Source organism: Poecilia formosa, unplaced genomic scaffold (genome assembly GCF_000485575.1).
Source record: "Poecilia formosa unplaced genomic scaffold, Poecilia_formosa-5.1.2 Scaffold145, whole genome shotgun sequence".
NCBI lineage: Eukaryota > Metazoa > Chordata > Actinopteri > Cyprinodontiformes > Poeciliidae > Poecilia > Poecilia formosa.
In genome coordinates, this window is record NW_006800084.1 from 155274 (window position 1) to 176996 (window position 21723).

General features: G+C 39.9%; 3 protein-coding genes across 7 annotated transcripts; 2 read left to right on the forward strand and 1 right to left on the reverse strand.

Annotated features, from left to right (window-relative positions):
* The first annotated feature begins 798 nt into the window (after nucleotides 1-798).
* plp1b (proteolipid protein 1b) lies at nucleotides 799-6785 on the forward strand. Of its 2 annotated transcripts, none has more exons than XM_007563114.2 (7): nucleotides 799-913; nucleotides 2767-2953; nucleotides 3047-3203; nucleotides 3425-3602; nucleotides 3863-3936; nucleotides 4055-4120; nucleotides 5909-6785. In XM_007563114.2, the coding sequence occupies exons 1-7, from the start codon at nucleotides 910-912 to the stop codon at nucleotides 5978-5980; spliced, it is 738 nt and encodes a 245-aa protein (XP_007563176.1). In that variant the 5' UTR covers nucleotides 799-909; the 3' UTR covers nucleotides 5981-6785. The 2 variants fall into 2 exon arrangements, with proteins under 2 accessions (XP_007563176.1, XP_007563175.1); XM_007563113.2 differs by lacking the exon at nucleotides 799-913 and adding an exon at nucleotides 2096-2366.
* On the reverse strand, nucleotides 6728-20836 carry LOC103145612 (zinc finger protein 185). Of its 4 annotated transcripts, none has more exons than XM_007563111.2 (9): nucleotides 20679-20836; nucleotides 20163-20194; nucleotides 19985-20075; nucleotides 19757-19834; nucleotides 9762-9854; nucleotides 8611-9666; nucleotides 8473-8535; nucleotides 8226-8328; nucleotides 6728-7114 (listed from the first exon to the last, which is right to left on the reverse strand). In XM_007563111.2, exons 2-9 carry the CDS (start codon nucleotides 20170-20172, stop codon nucleotides 7010-7012), a joined length of 1599 nt encoding a protein of 532 aa, XP_007563173.1. In that variant the 5' UTR covers nucleotides 20173-20194; nucleotides 20679-20836; the 3' UTR covers nucleotides 6728-7009. The 4 variants fall into 4 exon arrangements, with proteins under 4 accessions (XP_007563173.1, XP_007563171.1, XP_007563172.1 ...); XM_007563109.2 differs by having other exon boundaries at nucleotides 20163-20293; XM_007563110.2 differs by lacking the exon at nucleotides 20679-20836 and adding an exon at nucleotides 20400-20670 and having other exon boundaries at nucleotides 20163-20293.
* On the forward strand, nucleotides 12422-16776 carry LOC103145611 (tigger transposable element-derived protein 6-like). Its single transcript, XM_007563107.1, has 2 exons — nucleotides 12422-12728; nucleotides 15235-16776. Exon 2 carries the CDS (start codon nucleotides 15241-15243, stop codon nucleotides 16534-16536), a length of 1296 nt encoding a protein of 431 aa, XP_007563169.1. The 5' UTR covers nucleotides 12422-12728; nucleotides 15235-15240; the 3' UTR covers nucleotides 16537-16776.
* Nucleotides 20837-21723: the final 887 nt, after the last annotated feature.

Sequence of the window (21723 nt, forward strand, 5' to 3'; positions counted from 1 at the left end):
CTTTGTGTCGAACTAAGCTTTGACATCAACTGGGTCAAAGTGGAGGGAGGGAAGGAGCACAGCAGCTGGACCAAACCATCAATGTCAGCCTTGTTAGCCAACTTCATCAATGTCAGCCACCGTTGCGATTTATTTCACTATTTTCACTCCGCGTACCTCTTATCTCTTTGTCTATGAACACGCTGTTTAGAGGAGCATTAAATTGTTCGACTGCGTATTGCTGACATCTCGCATGTGGAGCTCGCAGAGAGACGGCACTGGCATGCTGACAACAAACACATTTAGAAGTGAAAGTTAATTGGATGCATCCTGCAAACTACTGTGCACAAAGTTAAACAAGTCTGTGATGTAAGAAAGTTAAACGAACAGGGACGACAATGTATTTTGTACCTAGAATATTAAATAAAACAGAAGAGGAAAGAGGGAGAAGGAGAGGACTCATCAAATAGAGTTAAATATTCTTTATTTTGAACAGGTGAGTAGGTTTAAATAGATTGAAACGTTATGGTTTAAATATCATTAAAAATTGCAACTTCAAAAACTATCTCTGCTTTAAAATTTGTGTTGCAGTGTAAAACCACCTTTTATGAAATACTATAGAGGAAAAAACTTATAGTCGGAAGAGATACTACATAAACTAAAACAAGTAATAAAGTTTTGATTAGGACTTTGGCCTCGCTTCTCGTCCCCCTTCCTGAACCCAGCGGCTACACAAATAATGACTGGCAGCTGAAATGGGACTTTGTGACTTTAAGATGTGACTCGGGGAGATGTGCTCTATCTATTGTTGATGAAACAAAAGCTCGAGTCAGATTCATATAAGGGTGGCGGGGAATAACTTCTCATATCCTCATATCAGTCACAAAGCCGTCCAGCTAAACCTCAATATCCCCGCTCTTCTTTCTGGACATGGGTGAGTGCACAGAATTTTTAATAACTCTTATCATCTCTTATTAATGGGATTTGAAAACTGTGAATTTCAATAACTTGCTAATGTTGCCTTTTAATATGTCTTTGGACACCGTGTTGACCTTTTGTTGCACTTTGGGCAGAGCGTGCTCACAAATCATCCCTGCAATTTTCACCTATGTAAACGCATTTTTAGGTTCAAATATTCATTTACAGCTGGATCACCTTTCAAGCTCAGTAAGCAAAGATGACTTCAGACTTAATGGAAAACACCACAAGTGCTCAGTGGGGACTATCTCTCAGTGCAGAAAGTGGTCCTCATCTCCTCCAGTGATCTTATGAAGCATAATTCAAAGTCAAATCAGAGAGTCTGAGATTGAGGGGGAGTAAATCTGATCTTGCTTAGTCCATGCCTGGTCACCCATGGGAAGGAGATCTCTTGCATTTACTTCCAGAAAAGGTGTGTGCTTATTTTAGCATGCTGTTTTCAACAACCTTTGCATATTTATTGCAACTAATGTGAGATCCAGTTGAATGAAATCTAAGCAGAGGCAATGGTGGCATTCTTTGCCAAACTCCTTTGCAGTAGCTTGTGTGAGACTACATGCCGCCACTATTATTTTTTGGAAACTATTGCGCTTCCTTCTGTTACGATTCATAATTTGGGAAAACATTAGCTCGACATGTGGCTTCTTTTTCTGCATTAAAAACACAGATGCTTTGAGGACCTTTTAAAGACTTTTATGAAACCACACATACAAATTTAAGAATCTGCAGGATTTCCTGTGTAATTGTTGTAAAGCTGAATCTTGTTGTTGTTGTTGTTGTTGTTGTTGTTGGGAAACTGTTTGGATTGCCCCCCTTTCTGCTCGTTTTCCTGCCACCCACTCTTTGAACCTTTGAGCCCAGCCCCCTGCCCACACTGACACTTGGTGCCAGCCTCAGCCAGCTGTGGATAGCCGGAGTAGTCACACGCAGCCAGTGGTGCTGAAACGGTCCCGGTGACCCCTTCTGCCATCACGCACGACACCGTTTCTGGTGTCATGATGGCCTTTTGTTTGTTTGACATCACTGCCCTTTGTTCATCTCCGATCTCTCCGAACACAATGGATATTGTACCCGCGAACCACAAAGAGAAGCTCTTTCTTCGGGCCCCCCGGTGAAGCCAGCGTTTCACCACCATCCCTGAATGGCCCGGTGACGCCTGTGACCATCGCAGGGAGAGGGGCCGGGCCAGATTTAGTTGGGACTAAGCTGTGAGGAGTTGGCACAAGCAGAAGAGCCGTCACATACGTATGAAATCAGCGCAGAAGCGTCGCAATATTTGTACAGTAGCGTAACCTCGTAGGCAGCGTTGTACATCACTGCTTGGTACTGGACCTTTTCTTGTTGCAGAGCACGGCATCACAGGCAGCAAATGTTTCCGGTCAGACAACACTGGCTTTGCAAAGCCTTAGGTGCTTTTCTCTATCCAATTTCTGGCAATGCATTTATTATTAACCCCTTGGATATTTGCTAAACGCTTCAACACGACTGCTTAACCCGGAAGACGTGTACAAGTCTGTTTGTGAGGGCGGCGGCGGCGGCGACTGCTTTAGTTTGGACGCTTTGTTGGAAGACGCTGCTTGAACTCTTGTTTGTTATTGCTGTCTAATTGTATGTTTCTTTTTCCTTGTTTTCTGTTGCTTTTTTTTGTGGGGGTTTTGACACGTGCTCATGGATGTGCAGCCAGAGAGAGACCTTCCTCATAGCTCCCCAACGGGGTGAAAGAGCCCCCCGCTGCAGTGACGTTGATGTGTTGTGTGGTTATATGTGCGGTATGTGCCGCCTGTGTGCTGATATATTATGCCCCCTCAGGTTGTTATGATTGCTGTATCCGGTGCATTGGGGCAGTGCCCTACCCGTCCCTGGTGGCCACCTTGCTGTGCTACGCCGGCATGGCCCTGTTTTGTGGCTGTGGGCATGAGGCGCTGGCCCAGACGGAGGAACTCGTCGAGACTTACTTTGCCCGTGACCCTAAGGACTTTGAGGTCATGGCATCTTTGTGAGTTATACTTGAATAAGTTCGTAAGAGCTCTCAAATGTTGCTTTCGTTTTCCATTTGACTGACTTTCCCCAACCCCTGTAACTTTCCCAGTATCAAATACTTCCAGTTCGTGATCTATGGGCTGGCATCATTTTTCTTCCTCTATGGTATCCTGCTTCTGGCTGAGGGTTTCTACACCACAAGTGCAGTCAAGCAAACCTTTGGGGAGTTCAGGAGCACCCAGTGTGGCCGCTGCCTCAGCCTGACGGTGAGTCGGGGGAGGCGGGGGCGTAGGGGAGGAACATGACGTCAGGTTGAGATGCTGAATGCTGGTTTGTGTTAATGAAACCCTCTTTGTTCCTGTATCTCTCCCCCCTCCCATCAGAATGATTAATTATGGTTGATGACCAATTTGAACGAAAACACATTTTTCATGCCGGCACCTGAGTGCCTGAAGGCAACTAATCTATAACCTTCTTGTTTCAACAGTTCATTATAGTCACATACATCTTGGCCTTCATCTGGCTGGCGGTGTTTGCCTTCTCGGCCATCCCGGTCTTCTTTCTGTTCAACATGGAGCACACCTGCCACAACATCAACATCCTGGCTGAAACCACCCCCAGCATTAATCAGCATAGCTGGATCTGCATGGATGCAAGGCAGTATGGTGGGTTTCTCCTACAATGACTGGCTGCATCCCCCCTCCCACCAACGAGCGTGTTAATGTGTCCTTGGGAGCAAGGGGGATTAATCGACGGGGAGTGGCCATGAGACTGATGGTTGAATTTGCTATGAAACGATGAAGATAATTCTTCATCGCTGTGTCTCTGACTTGCTGCGTGTAAAACGGAGCGTTCATGCATCACGGCCCTGTCATGATTCAGCATTAGCTGGAGAGCCCTCGCTCACGTCATGTTTTCATTTCAGGTCTGCTTCCTTGGGATGCGATGCCGGGCAAGTCCTGTGGAATGACCTTGGTGGCTATTTGCAAAACCAGCGAAGTGAGTTATTGTCAAGGGATCACTCATGTTTGTTTGATGCTGCATGCTTGGAATGCATTTGTGAGAAAGTCTTTATTTAAATATAAGCCAAACCAATTGTTTTTGTTGCTTCTTACAGTTCCATACCACCTATGACTTGTACATAGCCACATTTGCAGGGGCTGGAGTCACCCTTTTGGCGCTGGTAAGGACTCACTATCTTACTGATTTTGCTTAAAATGTAAAGCAGAGTCTCTCTATTGTTAAAGAGTGGTGTATTGTACAGACATTAAGAGTAATCTGTATCTTACTAGGGTAAACGATTCTCTTAGCATTTTCATTTTGATGAATCAAAGATATACTTTCAAGCAAATGCTATCAAGAGAGGGCAAAGACAATAATACTCACTTGATTTGCTGCAACGTTTTTGTTGTTACACATATTTAGCCTTGAGAGACAGTTAACCCTTTTGCTCCATGCCTCCTGTTTTGAAGTGTTTCATCTGGGCTGGTCACTGTTATGATTTGTGGACCACAGCTGTCTTCATAGAAACCTCTATGTAAATGGCAGGGTTGTAACTACATCTGGAACGAACTTCCAGAAAACTGCAAAACAGCTGAAACACTGACTTCCTTTAAATCAAGACTAAAACTCACCTGTTTGGAGTTGCTGGAGTTGTTTTTGAACAATAATAAGTAGAACATTAACCAACATATTTGATGTGTATTGAAGATTTTGATGATGGCATTTTTTTGGAAACGTAAATGTTTCTCACTGGTTTCTGTTGTTTTTATGACTTTTTTTTGTTTTTTTATGATGTAAAGCCCTTTGAACTGCCTTGTTGCTGAATGGTGCTATACAGATCAACCTGATTGATTGATTGATTGATGAAAATGAACAAAATTCAGGGGGAAACTAATAATTCCAATTTCTTTAATCACTCCAGAAAGTTATTGCACATTTATAGCTGGTTTATATGTTTTGTTTTTTATGCTCACCAAATGCCACACAGTCATACTGATAAAAAAATATCTCTGAGGATGCTTATATTTTATGTTTTTACAAATGTAACACAGGTTTCATCGTAATCTCACTCTTAATCTCAACAGACTTATACAGTTCTTGTTTTTGATCAGTATTTTAGATTTAAATGGGATTTAAATCTATTTAAATCTGATGTCTGAAGCAGATGCTGACTTTGGCTTCATTGCCAGCTGTTAGTCCATTATCACAGTGCTTAAAAATCAGTCATATCTTGTCTTTCTGTTACTGTTTAGATGGAGCGCCGGGCTTCTTTATTGTTTTATAGCAAAGTCTGGTCAGGCAGAGTTTGCCAGACAGTCTTTGTTAGTTGATTCTGTCAACAGAACCTGACAATTCAAGAAGTGTTTCCATATGACTTCAAATATCACTAAGAGTTTCGAGTTTGAAGCACTCACTTTTAGGCCCAGGAACTATAAATGTATCTTGGACCTACTTCAGTAAACAAGGTCATATACCCTGCAGCATGAAGGTCTGAGCGCTTGAATCCAGGCCAGCGCCTTTCTGCATGGAGTTTGAATGTCTTCCCCATTCATGCGTGGGATCTTTCTAGGTACTCACTCTTCCTCTCGCAGACATAAAACATGCATTTTAGGTTAGTCGACCTCTCTAAATTGCGCTGCTGTTTCCCCTGCGTGACTTTGCTTTTCAGTTGGAAACCTGTTCTCTAATTCATCTGGTTCCTGTTTTAGATTTTTTCCAAGTAGACTATGTAAAATAATAATGAAGCTTTAAACCTGATTATTGCCGCAGGCATCAAGAACAAATACTCCAATCAATTTTTGAAGTTTTGAGTAGAAAGCATCCACATTTCTTTTTCTAACCATCTGGAACCAAAGATTGCAGTGTCTCTGTTTCGCTCAGTTTCTCTTTACTGAACACTATACACTCTCAGTATGTAGAATATTAATGCTGTTTCATGTCTGTCCTTGCCTTGCCTTTCTTCTTTCAGATTCTGTATCTGGTTCCCACCACCTACAACTACGCAGTCTTGCGGTTCCTGGGCAGGAAAGGAATTCGCTAAGTGCTTCACATCTGGCTATGAGATACTCGTCCAACTCCAGGTTTTAGTCCTGCCTTCTTGAAACAGAAACTTTTCAAACCTGGATCATCTGCCGTCCTTTTTCTTTTCTTTGTTCTTTTTTCCAGATAACAGACAAATGTTTCTCTTTACTGTTATGTATGAACATCAGACAAAGAGAGGAAGATAATTCACCCACCGTAATGAGCCCCAACCTGTTTCACAAGTCATCCTCTCAGATGATTCTCTTAGCTTTGTTGTTCATTCTGCCTCTCTTTCTCTTTCTTTCTCGCTCTCTTTCTCTTTCTCTCTCTTAATTCGCTCTGTGAGGCTTTGCTGGAGCTGATTGTGATGGATGATGTTTCATGAATAATTAAGAGCAACGACAGCTTTGCTTTGCAAGTCATAACTGTGTGCTTCCTGTACAGTGTTTACTGGTGCAGATATTGGTTTCTGAATATAATTTTTGCTGCTGCCTTATTATCTCCAACTCGCCCATGAGCGTCACGAGTCTAAAGCAGGTGAAGCTGAATGTACCAAAGTTTCTCTTGGAGCTTCTCTCTTCAGAAGAAATCTGCTGTGCGTTTTATTTTTATTTTTGTTTCTCTTAAACGTGAGGAATTGTCTTCACGATGACCTAAAATTAGCAACAGAGAGGTCGATATTTAAATAACTGCTCCGAAGCTGACCAGTGTTGTGTGTGCTTATTTGTAATTGAGGCTAATTAAATGATTGATTTGATCCAAGGGATTTGATTGTAATTTTATTTTAATCACATCCTGTACATGGCATTAAAATAATTTATGCTGATTATGGAGCATTTCATTCAAACATCTGTGGTAATTAGCAGTGTGTACATTTCTTTTTATTTGCTCGATTTTTAAACGTCACATCACACCATGTCCTCCTTTTCAGTGAAAGGAAACATTCGGTAGAACAGTGTACAGATCAAGGGCAAAACCGGGGAGGTTCTCAGAGAGCACATTATTCACTGTGAGCTTGGTGACAGGAAGTATTTTTCGCCAGCAGAATTCAAAAATTAAGCGCGTTTGCGAAGCAGTCTAGGCAGTGGATCACTTTGCCAAGCAAGAACATGGTGATCGGCATTTCTCCCAGGGCCTTAGCACAAACGTCGCACTGCAGAACACACAAACATTAGTTAACATTAAGTAATGATAAGCGTTATTATTTCAATCACACACTGCCTTGAAAACCGTATTAATGCCTTTTCCTCTTTTAAACATTTTGTCCTTTTCTAGCCACAAATCTCAACGTATTTTATGGTGATTTTATGCTGCAGATCAACACAAAGTAAGTGTTTAATTGAGCGTGGAGGGAAGAAGATGAATGGTTCAAAAATGTTTTGCAAGTAAAAGTCAGATATGTGTGGCATGCATTGCAACCAGTTTTAATCAGAGGTCACCTAATTAACCACCGGGTTAGTAAACGTGTGTCAGATGGCCTCCTGGTTTGATTACAACAAAATTTTAACTTTTTGGAATGACAGGAAATCTTTGAGAGTACTAACAGTAAAACGACACCCTAAGGCATGCATGGTGAAGCGTGGTGACTGCAGTATCATGCTGTAGTAATGCTTTTCTTTAGCAAGGACAAGTAAGTTTGTCAGGTGTGCTGCTCAGAGCTACGATGGAATATCTCTCACCGAAACATATTATGTAAAATTCAGGACCTAAATTGGTTTGAGAATGTGCAGCAAGACTCAAAAAATTATACACTGCTCAAAAAAATAAAGGGAACACTCAAATAACACATCCTAGATCTGAATGAATGAAATATTCTCATTGAATACTTTGTTCTGTACAAAGTTGAATGTGCTGACAACAAAATCACACAAAAATCATCAATGGAAATCAAATTTATTAACCAATGGAGGCCTGGATTTGGAGCCACACACAAAATTAAAGTGACATGTTCCCTTTATTTTTTTGAGCAGTATATTTAGACACCCTTTACCCAAAATAGCTTACTATTTTGAAAATAGAAATGAGCCCAAACTAGTTTTTAGATGTTTAAAGCAAGTAAAGAAATACCCCCAAAATACTTGCGGTTGTAATTACATCAAAAATTGTGTGGAGAATGTTTTAGCTTACTTTGTGCAGCCTATGAAATAAAATCACGATAAAATACGTTAAAGTTTGTGGTTATAACCCTATGACATATTTTAAAAATTCTACGGGTATGAATACTTTGTATTTTAAGAAAATCAAATATGCAAAGAAATGCAAACCTTGAGGCATTCTTCATGGCATACCACAGGCGGTTCGTTCAAAATGATCTTCACTCTCCCATCAATTATTTTGTTGCAGTAAGAGCAAAAAGGGGTTCCATCGCTAAAATAAATGTGGAAACATTGAATTACCTCACAATGTAAAGCTTCCAGTGTTAATTATAACTTTAACACCTCATATTTTTCTATAAAGAATGCCAAGTCATGCTAATGCTTAGAGATGCAACATGAGCTATTGAAAACCCACCTGGATATTTTAGGAAGCTGGGTTGAATTTAGTTCTTCTGCAGGCTTCTGAAGGCCTTCAGAACTATTTTAAAAAAATCATCAATAAATATGAAGTGTTTTATTGTCATGTTCCTACTATTTGTGAAAGCATGCTTACACTCTGGCATCGTCAGGCTGGGGATCAGGTTCCTCTCGACGAGGCTGTTCTTCAGCTTCAGTTTTAGGAACGGATTCTTTTTGGGGTGACTCCACATGCAGGGCATCTGTCAAATCAATGGGTCTGAAATCTGAACTATCCTGGACAGCTTCAGGATCTGCAGACGGTACAGGTTTAAGAGCATCTTCAATGTTCAAATCCAAGGAATGTACTTCATCTCCAAACGACGGCTCGACACTTTGCTCAACAACAATACTGTCAGCTGCTTGGATTTCATCGTGTGACTCGGGAAGAGAACAGGCGACTGGTTGCACGCTGTTAAGCGGAGGAGCCTCCTCACGGGGTGTTGCATTATCAACATTGGGGGTTTCCACCTCCGGCTCAGCCTCAGCTTCAACAGTTTCATTGTCAACTTGCTCTGGGGGATGTTTTTCACAACTGGCCTCTGCAGGTGTTTCATTTCCAGGCTGAGCAGGTGACTTGCTTACAGATTCAAACTGCACGTTAGGTTCCACGCTGGCTTGAGGAGGAATGTGTTCGTCCGGCGTAGCAGTGTTCTCCGACAACTCCTTCACAATAAACGGAGAGGCAGCGGGTACAATTTCTTCTGCAGGTAGCGGGGATTTCTCTCCACTTTCCTCTGTAGTTTGCGTGGATGCTGTCTCCCCTCCATCCTCCAAACTACTTGTGTCTGTTTCAGTCAAAGCTTCTTGAGGTGTAGCGGGAATCTCTGCAGTGCCTGTTGCACCTGATTTCACCCAAAGATCACTGGAAACCTGATCATCTACATTTGTAGGGTCAGTGTCAGGGTTTTGTTCTTTGACTTCTGCAGTTTTATGGGCAGATGGTGGTTCTGCTGCATCAACGTTACCATTTGTTGAAGAAGCTGGTTGGATTTGTTCTTCATTTTTTACATCTGCAGAGACCTTAACATCCCCCCCGTTCTGCTCCACATTGGACTCGCCAGCTGGCGCTTTTAATTCCACCTCCTTCTTTTCATTGTTTGTGTTTATGACTGGCTGTTGCTCTTGTGCCTGTTTGGATGGTGATTGGCATCTGTAACATAGCATGATATTTGTTCATAATTAAGAATACAGTAGATATGCAGCATTTTTGCAAACACAGTTAAAAAGAAGATATTCTATACTAACTTTGTATTTCTCGTGGTATTTTTTCTTGTTTCCTCGGTCGAATCATCGGGTTTAATAGAATCAGCTTCATTGTTTGTCTGATTAGCAGGAAGCCTACAACAAAAAGGTGAAAGACAACGTTCAGAAAAATTCATCTGATAGCATCAATGACAATTTACTGTAAAAGTAAAAGCTGAGAAACCTGGAACCTTATTTTAAAGTTCAGTACACTGGGAGTTTGGATTACAGCTCACTGGAGAGAAGCAAAGATGAAAGCAGAATTTCATCATCTTAACTCAAGATGATGATCTGAAAAAACATCATGGAGGTTTATGGAAAAGCAATATAGCAAATCTAATTCATTTTCACATCTACATTTGGTGATTATCTTTAAAGAAATGAATAAATATGTAAATAGAAAGTTATGAAAGGAGGCAAATAATCAAGCATCTTCCTTTGTGATATCTATCTATATATATCTATATATAGGTTTATCTGATCATTCACTACATGTAGACTTTATAAGAGTTATCTGCTGTATACTGAGGGCTTAGGGTTCATCTTTTCTTCCAGCATAAATCCAGATTACATGAATCTAGAGGCTAAAGCTAATGGCTAATCCACAAGGAGCCAAGACCAAAGCAGACTTCAGTCATTTAAAACAACACTTCATATCTATTTATGCTGTTGTATGAACCTGAGTTGTTTTCATGGTTCATTTATCTTTGCCTAGATGCCAAATATGTTTACACAGGAAATGGAGCTTGGAGGTGGTGCACCACCAATCATTTTCCTGTGTGAAACACAAACTGAAAACAGAATTATAAGTAAAATGGAATTGAAAGCAAAAATATTATAGATCTTTGTTTGTTTTTTTGTTTTTTTTGTTTTGTTTTTTGCTTTATTTTAATTTTATACAAGAGAGTTACTCCATTTGGAAATGCTTGACCACGTTCTGTTTTCAGTATGTGATTTTACACAAGAAAAAGGCACACTGCCTTCTACCTCCCATGAATGACAATAATAATTGTCTTCTTAATAAATAACCACCTAATGCAAAATAAAGAGAGCTTAAAGGCCAATAAAATAATGTTTGTGTAAGCTTCTACAACAAAACCATAGTTGTTTTCAATCTTTAGAAATCTGTTTTGCTTCATCACTCCTTCTGAACACGTCAAGTAGGACCAACAAATCTGGATTATGCAGAAAGATCTCTACTGCAAGTAATATATGACTATACAACATCTTTACTAGAACTTCATCAACAAATTCTCATCATCCCTTAAAACGGGATTTTGAAGATGCACAACGGGAACCGACTCACATTGCACAGCTTGTTCTGAATTAAAATTCAATGCATACGGTACGCTGTCTGATGTTAAAAGGTCAGAGTAAAAAACACAACCGAAGGTGAACTTTGTCACTTCAAACCTCATATTACGAATCTCTGGAACATTTCCATGAGGTCCAAACCAACTCAAAACTGCAATCACATTTAAAGGCTCTACTGCCAGACACAGTCGACGTTTTTGTGTATTTGTTGGGGTTTCAGGACATATAATGTAGTCTCTTTTACAATATAAGCCAAGTAGTGATGTATATTTGCAAAAGAAATATGCACAAAGAATCTGCTCTGGGAGATAAACACAGTGAGTATATGAGCTCCATAACTAATAAATTCTGCTTTAAATATCATCACTGTGTTTGTTCACAGCTTAATTCTCACCGGACATGTTGTTGTGGAACAGGAGAGGAGAGTGGTAAATGAGTAGCGGCTACCCACTATGGATATAAAGCTTGAATGAAATGTGGACAAAGCATCATAAAGCCACAGGAGCGAATGGCTTACTCTTTATGTAACAATATATCAGAAGACAGTGGAAAAATGTCTCATTTGATGATGCTTTTTAACAGTCAACTGAGACATGCAAACATGGGGAATCAATAAATCAATATGCTGGACACTCTATAGAGCATATATAATAAGACAAGTCTCCAACACAATGCAAAGCTGTACAGAAAGTTATTCCTGCCAAAAAAAAATACACCAAACTAAATTATTTATTTACAGCAAAAAGAAACAGAGTAAAACTTGGATTTCACCCAAGAATTTCAATCGCCATACTGCTTATCAGCAGTTTTCCATCATTGGATTCAAAGACATTGTAAAAGGTGTACATATAGAAACCACTTTATCACCTGCTCAAGTTTAACTAGCTTGTTTGCTTTAATGTTCATTAAAGCTTGTTTGCTTTAATGTTCTCTGTTAACTATAAATGAATTTAAACTAGAATTGTTTAAGTTTTATTTCAAAAATATAAGCAATACATAAACAAACAAAGACGGACATTAAATATTTTTTTTCATGTGACAAAGTACATGTGAGAAAAGCTTAATTAATAAAATAATGGTTTAAAAACATCAGAAATAAAAACACAATTAAACAATTTTTGAAAATAAGTAGAACGCAAATATGTATTAAATCTAAAGTATTGTGTTAATTCTTCTAAATAATTACATAAAATATAATCAATATCCAACCTAATTATATAGGTTAAATAAAAGGTAACAAAATAAACTCTGAATTTGAAAATATTTTCCTATTGATTTTACTTTTTAATTTCTGAAGTTTTGGGCACTTATTTTGGTAATGGTCGCTTTAGTACTTTTGTTTTGAAAATAACCCAACTTTATTTCCGGTTGCGCTCCTTGCTGTAGCAGTCTTAAGCTAGGGGAAGAAGAAATGGCTCTACTCCTGCTATATAATATATTATTTATTGTGTCTCTGGAGCTGGGAGATGAAGTAGCGGTTAGTATTGAATGAACAAACTGTAACTATTATGTTGTCAACTTCAAAACTACCTCAGAAGCCTTCAGACTGCACAGCATCGTACTTCACGAACAGCAGCGTTCACGTTTCATCACGGAGAAACCAACACAGGAGAAATTTTCTTCAGATAACAATATTACGAGGATCTTTCCTGGCCCGTAAGTACGCTTTGACAATTTTAGAGTCGCAAGAAGACGTCTTTGTTGCAGAAAATATATATAAGAAAAAGTATAATTTCAAATGTTGAACGTCTCCATCATGAATCTCACTGGAGTCTCTGCATGTGTATTTTGATGCTTTCAGGCTCTTAAAAGTTAAGGAGAATCGATTTTGTCGCTACTGCTTTATGCAGTGTATATTGTCAAAAAAACAACAACATACAAATAAAGCACATTTAAATATTTTTCAAACCAAATTTAGAACGTATAAAATTCTATTTAGGTCTTGAAAACAGAAGATAAGAAAAAAGAAGCGTTTGAAATTTCCGTCTTCCGATGTCCGTGAAGTAGTCACCAACCCTTTTAGTTCAGAGCCAGTTTTGCCTCAGCTGCTACAAAATAAAATGTTTAGTGCCAGAAAAAAGGAGATATTTCATAAACATGAACTAAATTAAACGTTTTAGTTTAAAAACTAAAGAAATTACACTAACGTGTATTTCTGTTTGATTTTTTTAAACTAAATAAATCTTATAAATGTTACAAAAGGAAACTATTTTGTAGAATGAGGCCAGCTGAGTGAGCCCTTTCCATAAATGTGGAACATGTACTATTGGTCCCCTGTTGTAAATATTATATTTAGACACAGCACTGATCAAACCAGCCTTTCTTATAGCTTTTATGACTAAAAACATTTGGTGTTATAAAAGACTAAAGATATTGAACAGGAGAGGTGTGCAGGGGAAACTGTTGCTGTCTTTAAGAAAGCAAAGTCCTGCCTGAAATTTAGATGCAGACCAGGGTTTCTGTAAAAAATAAAAATTCTCTGGATGAGTCTAAACCTGAATTATTTGGGCACCAGAACGGAGGACAGGTTTGGCATAAACCAGTTAAAGCTTAGAAGTATGCTTTTCTGCAATAATTGCCATCACGTAGTTAACCATAAGTTCTTCATTGTATCACTGGGTCCTTTCAAGAATCTGTCAAAAACTTTAGGAAGAAGCAGATCTGGACCTTGGAACATGACAATAACCCAAAACGTACTGCAACTCCTCCAAGGTTTAGTTCAGAATCAGGAAATGAAAAGTCCTGGGCAAAATTGAACTCGGATATTAATCTCAGAGAGAAGCTGATGGGTGACTGTAACAAGCCAGAACCCCCCGAACTAATCACTGAAAGTGAGGAATGGAGCAAACTTTCCACAGACTGATGTCAGAGACTGATAGGTGGTTACAAGAAGCATCTCACTGAAGTTATTTCAAACTGAAGGGGGGGAAAACATCAACTGTTAGGTGGGTGGGTGTCCTAACATTTATACTGTTACAGAAAATATATTTTTTCCTTTTGTTCAATCAGTGCTACAAGGTTAATTGTGATGTTCGCCTATTTAAATCGCTCTCTTTTGCAGAAATAAAGAATAACAATTAAAAAAAAAACAGATAAGACATCGATCGGTATGTGAATATTTCTGTGGAATTGAATATTTTATGGATTGTCCTACTTTATTGTGGAAGTAACTGAGCTACTGAAGCAGATGAAAAGTGACAGAAAATTATTATGGGAAGAGAAGGAGGGTAAGTGCAATGGATATTCTCTTTGCACTTTTCAACAATATTACCATAATGTTTTCCTAATTTTGTGCAGCCCTAGTTTGTTTGGTGAGTCACTTAGCTCTCACCTATGAATTATTCAGACATAAAAAAGCTCCTGAACTCAAGAGATGAAGTGTTCTGTCAACACACAATAAAATAATTAGTCAAGAAGAATAGGTTTGAAATTGGACCTTAAGCCACTTTGTTACCCTCAGTCAAAACCTGTTCCTGTTTCTTAAAAAGGTTTGTGAAAATAGTAAGAGAGGTTGACAGACTTAAAATAATCTTCTCGCTTCAAGAAAGTGCTTTCATCACCAGTTAAATACTTTTATTATTCTTACGTTTGTCATTTTTCATTTTTAAAATGTTAAGTTTCATCATTACTGTTATTTATGGAAATGATAATGATTAGAGAAAGAATGAAAGTATTTAAATATGAATCATCTTAAACAAGGTTCCCCCCAGAAAACTTGTTAAGTCCAGTGGTTGGGTGCCAGGCAGTCAATCATCCAGCAGCCCGTCGTCTTTTTAAGTTAAAAAATGTTTAAATTTGACAGGAAATTTGAAAACATCACTTGATCATTATGTGTTATTGAAAGATTGGAAGATTAATACCTGAACTTCAATGATAAATCCTTAAAAAATGCAAACGTTTTAAAAAGTCTTTAATTAAGCAATGCTTAGCCTGGTGGGGGCACAAGTAAAGCCTGGTGGCCCGCCAGGCTTATTGTACACCGGGAAAATCCCTGCTTAAATACCAAAAGTATAAATGACCATATATTTTTATTTTATTACTCACTTGTATGTACTATGGAATTTGTGAAATTCCTTAGTACATTAAATGATGTTTATGTTGGTTAATTCACAGTTTTGAAGTGAATCTTTAAAGCCTGAATTTCCTCTGCCTGTCTGTTTAGAAGAAAATGCCGTCCAGAAACCATCTTGACAAAGTTGGGCGCAAGAAAAAGAAGAAATGGACGGAGGAGGCCATGGAGCGAGCGCTGATAGAGGTGAAGTCTGGGAGGTGCACGGTGAGGCAGGCGGCCAAGGAGTTTGGCGTCCCCAAGTCCTCGCTAGGAGACAGAGTGAGTGGACGGGTGACACCGGGGAGCCGCAGCGGGCCGGCTCGGCTCATCACCTCCGCAGACGAGAAGCTGCTGGTGGAGTTCTCCTTATACATGTCCGAGCATGGATTCCCACTTACCAAGCAGCAGGTAGTGTCCTTCGCATCGTCCATTTATAAGCGGCAGCACCGGAGGGTGGCATTTTCCAAACTGGGCCAGACGTGGTGGCTCAATTTTCGAAAGAGGCAAGAAAAGAACATTACTATTCAGCCAGCAGACAATGTTGTGCGTGGGAGGACAGTGTGTGTCAGGAAGGAAGCGGTGGATCAGTTCTTTCGTCTGTTGAGCACGGTCGAAGACACACACGGGCTCAGAGACTCGCCGAGCCAGATCTACAACTGTAGCGAGACGGGCTACCAGTTGGGCAGGAGGAAGGCTGTCCTCTCTAAGCCCACGAGTCTGGGCTACAAGCCAGCGCCAAGCCCCAGGGACCACGTCTCTGTCCTGGCTTGCTTCAACGCAGCTGGAGAAGACATTCCTCCGTTTGTTATCTACTCCAAGGCCTATCCAGGAGGAGTGTGCTACAAGACGCAAGGCCCACCTAACGCCCTCTATGGGTGGTCGGAATCTGGTTACGTCAACTCAGAGCTCTTTAAGAAGTGGTTCCTCAAACATTTTCTCCTCCATGCGGCAAAGGAGCGTCCTCTGCTGCTGATCTTTGACGGCCACAAGTCGCCGGTGAGCCTGGAGGTGGTGGAGTCGGCCCAGAAAGAGGGCGTCATCCTCCTTTGCCTGCCTCCCCACTGCTCGCACATCCTGCAGCCTCTCGACACCAGCCTCTTCGTGGTCCTGAAGCAGCGTTTCGCTTCGCTCACCGGGGACGGCGACGCCGACGGCCACTTCGCCGTCAGCAAGAAGGAGTTCTCGGGGGTGTTGAACAGAACGTATCAGATAGCAAAGGAAGAGGAAGGTGTCCGGATTGTGAAGGAAGGTTTTAGGAAATGTGGCATTTTTCCGCTTAACCACTACGCGCTTAATGAGGTTCATTTAATGCCTTCACACAGCATCGACCCCGCTGCTGGCGAGTCCTTGTTAAAATCGGCAGAAGGCATGCACTCTGTAGCGGAGCTCGCAGCACCTGGACCCTCCTCCTAGCTCATTACCAATTCATCAAACTGTCTGTACCTTTGAGGTGAGCAGGGTCGGTCCTCCTGAGGAAACCGTGACTGGTCGCATAATTCAGCCAAACCCAATCAACTCAGACTAGTCCCGCTCATTAAGATGCCGAGTGGGTTTGCGGTCCTGTGGGGGCGTCACGCCGCACCACCCCCCTGCTTCCGTGCAGGACGCTCTGTTTATCCACCGGCCAGAATAAAGGGATGTGTTGATATTTAATTAGTTTCCTGCGTTGTGTTCAATGCCAATGTTACAATGCTTCACTACTTTACCTCCCAGCCAGTTAAGGTAAATTGGGACAATTCAGTGCGGCCACATTTATTGGCACCTCTTGGAAAACTATAAAAACAAAACACCTTTAATAGATACATTTTTGCTGCAGTGGCTAAGAACTAAGAAAATCACCATTTAAATCGGAATACATTTCTTTACGCCATCAAGAATTGGCCATTCTCAACAAAATGTTTTTTTTAATGTATTTTACATTTTTATGTAGGTTTTGTTGCTTGTATGTGACACAGTGCAACAGACGAGATAGCATTCTTCATAAGCCAAGAAACACTGCAGCTTACAGTGTTACTGTAAGAAAACTGCGGCAGAGTGACATTTTAAGGTCACAGAGTCTCCATGACAACAATTACAGACTATCTGCAAGCCAATTGCTTGCATGCTTGCCAGAAAAAAGCCTTTTCTGTCCTTCTATCTAAAACGTAAACTCTGCTGGGAGTTGTGCTTTTTTTTTCAGATGAGACTAAGACTGAGCCTACACGGCAGAGGATCTGTCATGCTGTGGGTCATTTTCACTGTCAAAGGGCTTGGAAACCTTGTCAGAGTGCGTAGCATCAAAGAAACTGAAAATGGGTCCAAAAATACAACACCTAGTCTTTTTTTTAATTGCAAATATTCTAATACAATTGAAATAAGACAAAACTAACTTACAATTAACTTTTCAGCAAGAAATAGGAGCTTTTTAAAAGTAAATAATTCCTTAATATTGGTGAAAAAGTACTAGCTATAAGTGAAATTATCTGCCAGTGGAATAAGACTTTTTTCCCATATCATAAGTTACAATGTCTTGCTCCACCAGCAGATTATTTAACTTCTCACTAGTACTTTTAAATGAATCTTAAGGATTTATTGACTTAAAACAAGCTCCTATTTTGTGCTGAAAAGTTATTGCTAGTGAGTTTCGTCTTATTTCAAGAGTATTTGGAAACCAGATCAAGAATTCTTGTTTTTGCAGTGTAAAACCAAACCAACACAAAAACTGTTCAGCACAAACTACGTCATTTCTTTTCCATCTCTCTTCCTAAAATTGAATCCTATGCATGATGCGAGTTTAAGGGGAGATGTTGTGGTAGAAAGCTCAGTGTTGGTAAAAGATGAGGTAAAGAGTTAACAGCAGGGGTGCCAGTAATTGTGGCCCTATGTGATTTTTCTCTCTCTCTCACTGAATGGATGCGGTCACATTAAATATTTGTTTGTTTTTTATAATGTTTTCCTATTGCGTGAATCCAATTTAAGGGTTTTTATCCATCTGTACCAATAAATGTGGCCTCCACTGTACGTCTAAAGAGCAGAGAAACTCTAGTTTTCTAACGTTTTTCTCCCTTATGGTCCCCGATTCTTCTGGGTTTTTGATTTGACTATTATTTAAATTTAAAACGCACAAACACACACAGCCTCCAACATGTTTCAAAAGCTTCTAAACAAAGCGACACGAGGTCAAACGTCCACTGCAGAAACTTAACTGTCGGCTGCTTCATATCGCAACCGGCGCAAACGTAACGTGTCACAGCCAGTTATTTAGCAGCTAAAACTCTGCAGCCGCGCTGACAGATGTGCCATCCCACGTCTGCAGTCATAATTACAGATGCAGCCTCTTCAGCTGTCAGTGGGCGGGCTGGTCAAGCAGATCTTCAAGTCTCCTCTCTCTGAATGCAGCCGCTCAGGCTGGCGCTGCCACGGCTCAGGCTGCTCGGATGCTGTGGCAACAACACGACACATGATGCGGTATAATAATCCAGCTCATCCTCATCACCAGAGGAAGAGCAGACCCAACTGAGGGGTTATTTGAGAGTTAGCAAATGTGTGTTTGCAACTTTTCAGAGTTTTTATTTTTTCTCCAATTGAAATCTACCACAGTATTTTGTTCTTAATTTAAGTGTTTTAAGTGAATGTATCCGAACACTGCATGCTCCATTTGCTATTACCACAGAAGGATGGACCCAATAGTATGTTCTCAGGGAGACGATTTAAATAAAATGTTTTTTTTAAAAATGTACTTACGTGTGTATGTATGTGTGTGTGCGTGTGTGAAAAAAATTGCACCTTTTACAAGTTCTATGAAAGGCCTTGTTAGCCGTTGCCATAAATAAAAATAGTACTGTGCAGCTTTCTACATATATACGCTCTCTATTATATACATAAACCTTGTAGGGGCTCTGTGGATCACATCTTGACACAAGGATTGGTGCTAAAATAATTGATCTTATTCACACCATGTCAAACAGCAGAATTGCTGTGAGAAAAGTCACATATATATACACACACACACACACACATCAAAAACTTGTCTTTTCTGTTGTGAATTTCTGTATTGTAAACGCACAATCACTTGCTTTGAATTGAAGCTTTTCGGTTTACCATTTAAAATGCAGTGCTCATTCAGTGTTCAAGGTTGGTAAACCATTGACAATTACAGTGATTTATCATTTAGGCTTTAAGAAGAATTATTTTGTTGTTCATTCTGCTGCAAATGGGTTTTCCCTAAGGGCAGAAAATGGTTCAGTATATATTTAGCCCAATGTGAAGTAATTAAAGTCCAGGTCACTTTCACTCTGTAGGGAAGCAGCTGATGGACAAAGTTAATGTTTATGTATGTTAAAGTCTGAGACGGTGAGTTGGGCCTGAAGCCTGGAATACTTTAATTACTTCAGGGTGATGCAACACTTGGAACAACGTCAACTTGAGCAACACAACAAGAAGCAGGTTTTTTTGCAAAGTGCAGTATCTAGAAATAATAATGAAACATTAAGAGGAAGAAAAGGTGCTAGAAAAAATGACTAATTACAACCTAATACTTTGGGTAACTTTGGTTAATCAAGTTGGTTAGATGTTATACATGTGGTATTGTTTTTAAAATAAGCAGATAGGATCAGATCTTTAGCTATAGCTGAGCGGCTTTTGTGTTACTCACTGGAATCTTTTGATCCTCGACTGGACCAGTGAATCATTTGTCGCTGGCGCAGGTTCCTGTTTCGTTTCAGAAACTACCCTAAGGGACAGGAGATGTTTTTGTTATCACTTCTAACGTATCATTTCTACAACTTGTATTTCTGTTACAAAGTTGGACAAATGAACCATCTTGCTGCCTGCTTAGTTATCCTGCAGCCTAGCAGCAAATTACTGGTTTAACGTTACTCACTTGTCATTGTTAGAACTGTGGATCCACCAGCCGTCCTTCCTGGTTGCTTTTCGCACCCTGATGTTTTGCAGCACCTGATTTCTGTCAATGTCTAAAAGATACAAACCATAATACTCGATAATGGCAAATATTTATAATTTGTCTAAAAAAAAACATTCCTAAACGTTGAGCGACTTGCCTTTTGACATGATGTTTCTCCCGACGTTTGACCTGAGGAGATTTTCTTATGAGATTAAATGAACTCAACCTGATGTACTCTGTACGTTTGTCCTGAGCTGATTAATGAGCCGCGACTTGTAAATCGTCAACCTGCATCGAAAGAAATGACGAATTGCTATTTAACAAGTTTCACCCTGACCACAACTTGACATCAACAAGTGTATGATCTGTTTACCATCTCCTCTCAGATGTCTACCTTGACCTTTATTTACATTGTCAGATCTTGTCGCATCTTCTCTGTCTTCCCTCTGAGGCGCTGTTAACATTTTGACCTGTGCTTCGTTTTTAATCTCTCATAATGAATCTAAATAAGGATCTGCCAGCACCAATTAACCAGGTCAAATTTGCTATGCATTGAAAACGAAGCCAATTTAGACTTTCTAATGAGGCCTGGCCGCACAAACAAGTCAGAGAGACAAGATCAAATCCACTGTGGGGAAAAAAAAGGCCAGTCTTCGTTAGACTGTGCTCTCACCTGTTTGAGTCAGCTGGGTCGTCGAGTCTCCTCTGTGTCCTTGTGGCAGATTGGTAGTGATACTTTAACTCCCACCTCCCCACCCACAACCTGTCATTTCAGATTCCACCCCCTGTGAGCGTCTAGGGTTGGATGTTGGAGAGGTGTATCTTTTTTTTTTTTTTTTTATTTTTAGATCTAAGTTATAGAGTCACAGGCAAGAGACTGGCTGCCTTTTTTTTTTTTTTTTACTCTTTCTAGTTCGTGTTTTGAAAGCCACATTCCAAAGTTGTTATCCATTAAAATTTTTTGCTGCAGCTCTTTCTTGATAAGAAAAGGTAAGCACTGCTTATCATTCATCACCTCAGCTGTGGGAGAATCTGAAAATGTTTTAAATCACTGCAGAGATGTAGTTCTGGTTTACTTTACCTTTACTCACTGACTTTATTGCGGAAAAATAAACAGCAAGTTGTAAACCTGTCATCGCTGTATTACGTTCAATCAGGAAGCTGTTTGCTTTTGTTTTTCTTCTGGCTTTACAGCAAAACCTTTGTGTCAAAACATACCGTTCCACTTACCAAGATTTCAGGAATCAGAAAAAACCTGATTTGAAACTACTGAAACTGATCAGTTTCCTTATTGGACACTTGCGTTATCATTTTCACTCAACGGCATTTGAGTGAAGATGACTCGCAGGGATCTTTGTTGCCAAGCATCTTACTAAACTTGAATGAACCTGCTATGCCAATTTATATCCAAAAAGAGCTCACAGCCTGGTTTAATCTCCTATTTCAATGTTTTCCAGGTGTGGATAAGTAATATTAGTAGAAGTAGAAGAATATTTGTAACTTCATATCTTACTCCCTGTTACATTTTCTAAATGTTGTGTCCTTACTTTCTGACCTTCCATTTTATCTTTTCTTTTTGATACTGCATTATGTCAATAATTTATTTTTTTAATTTAATTCACCCTTTCATTAGACAGTATAAAGAATAATTTACATTTTCCTGGGATCCACATTGTCTAAACCATCTTGTCATAGTCATGGAAAACCCTCCCCTGATA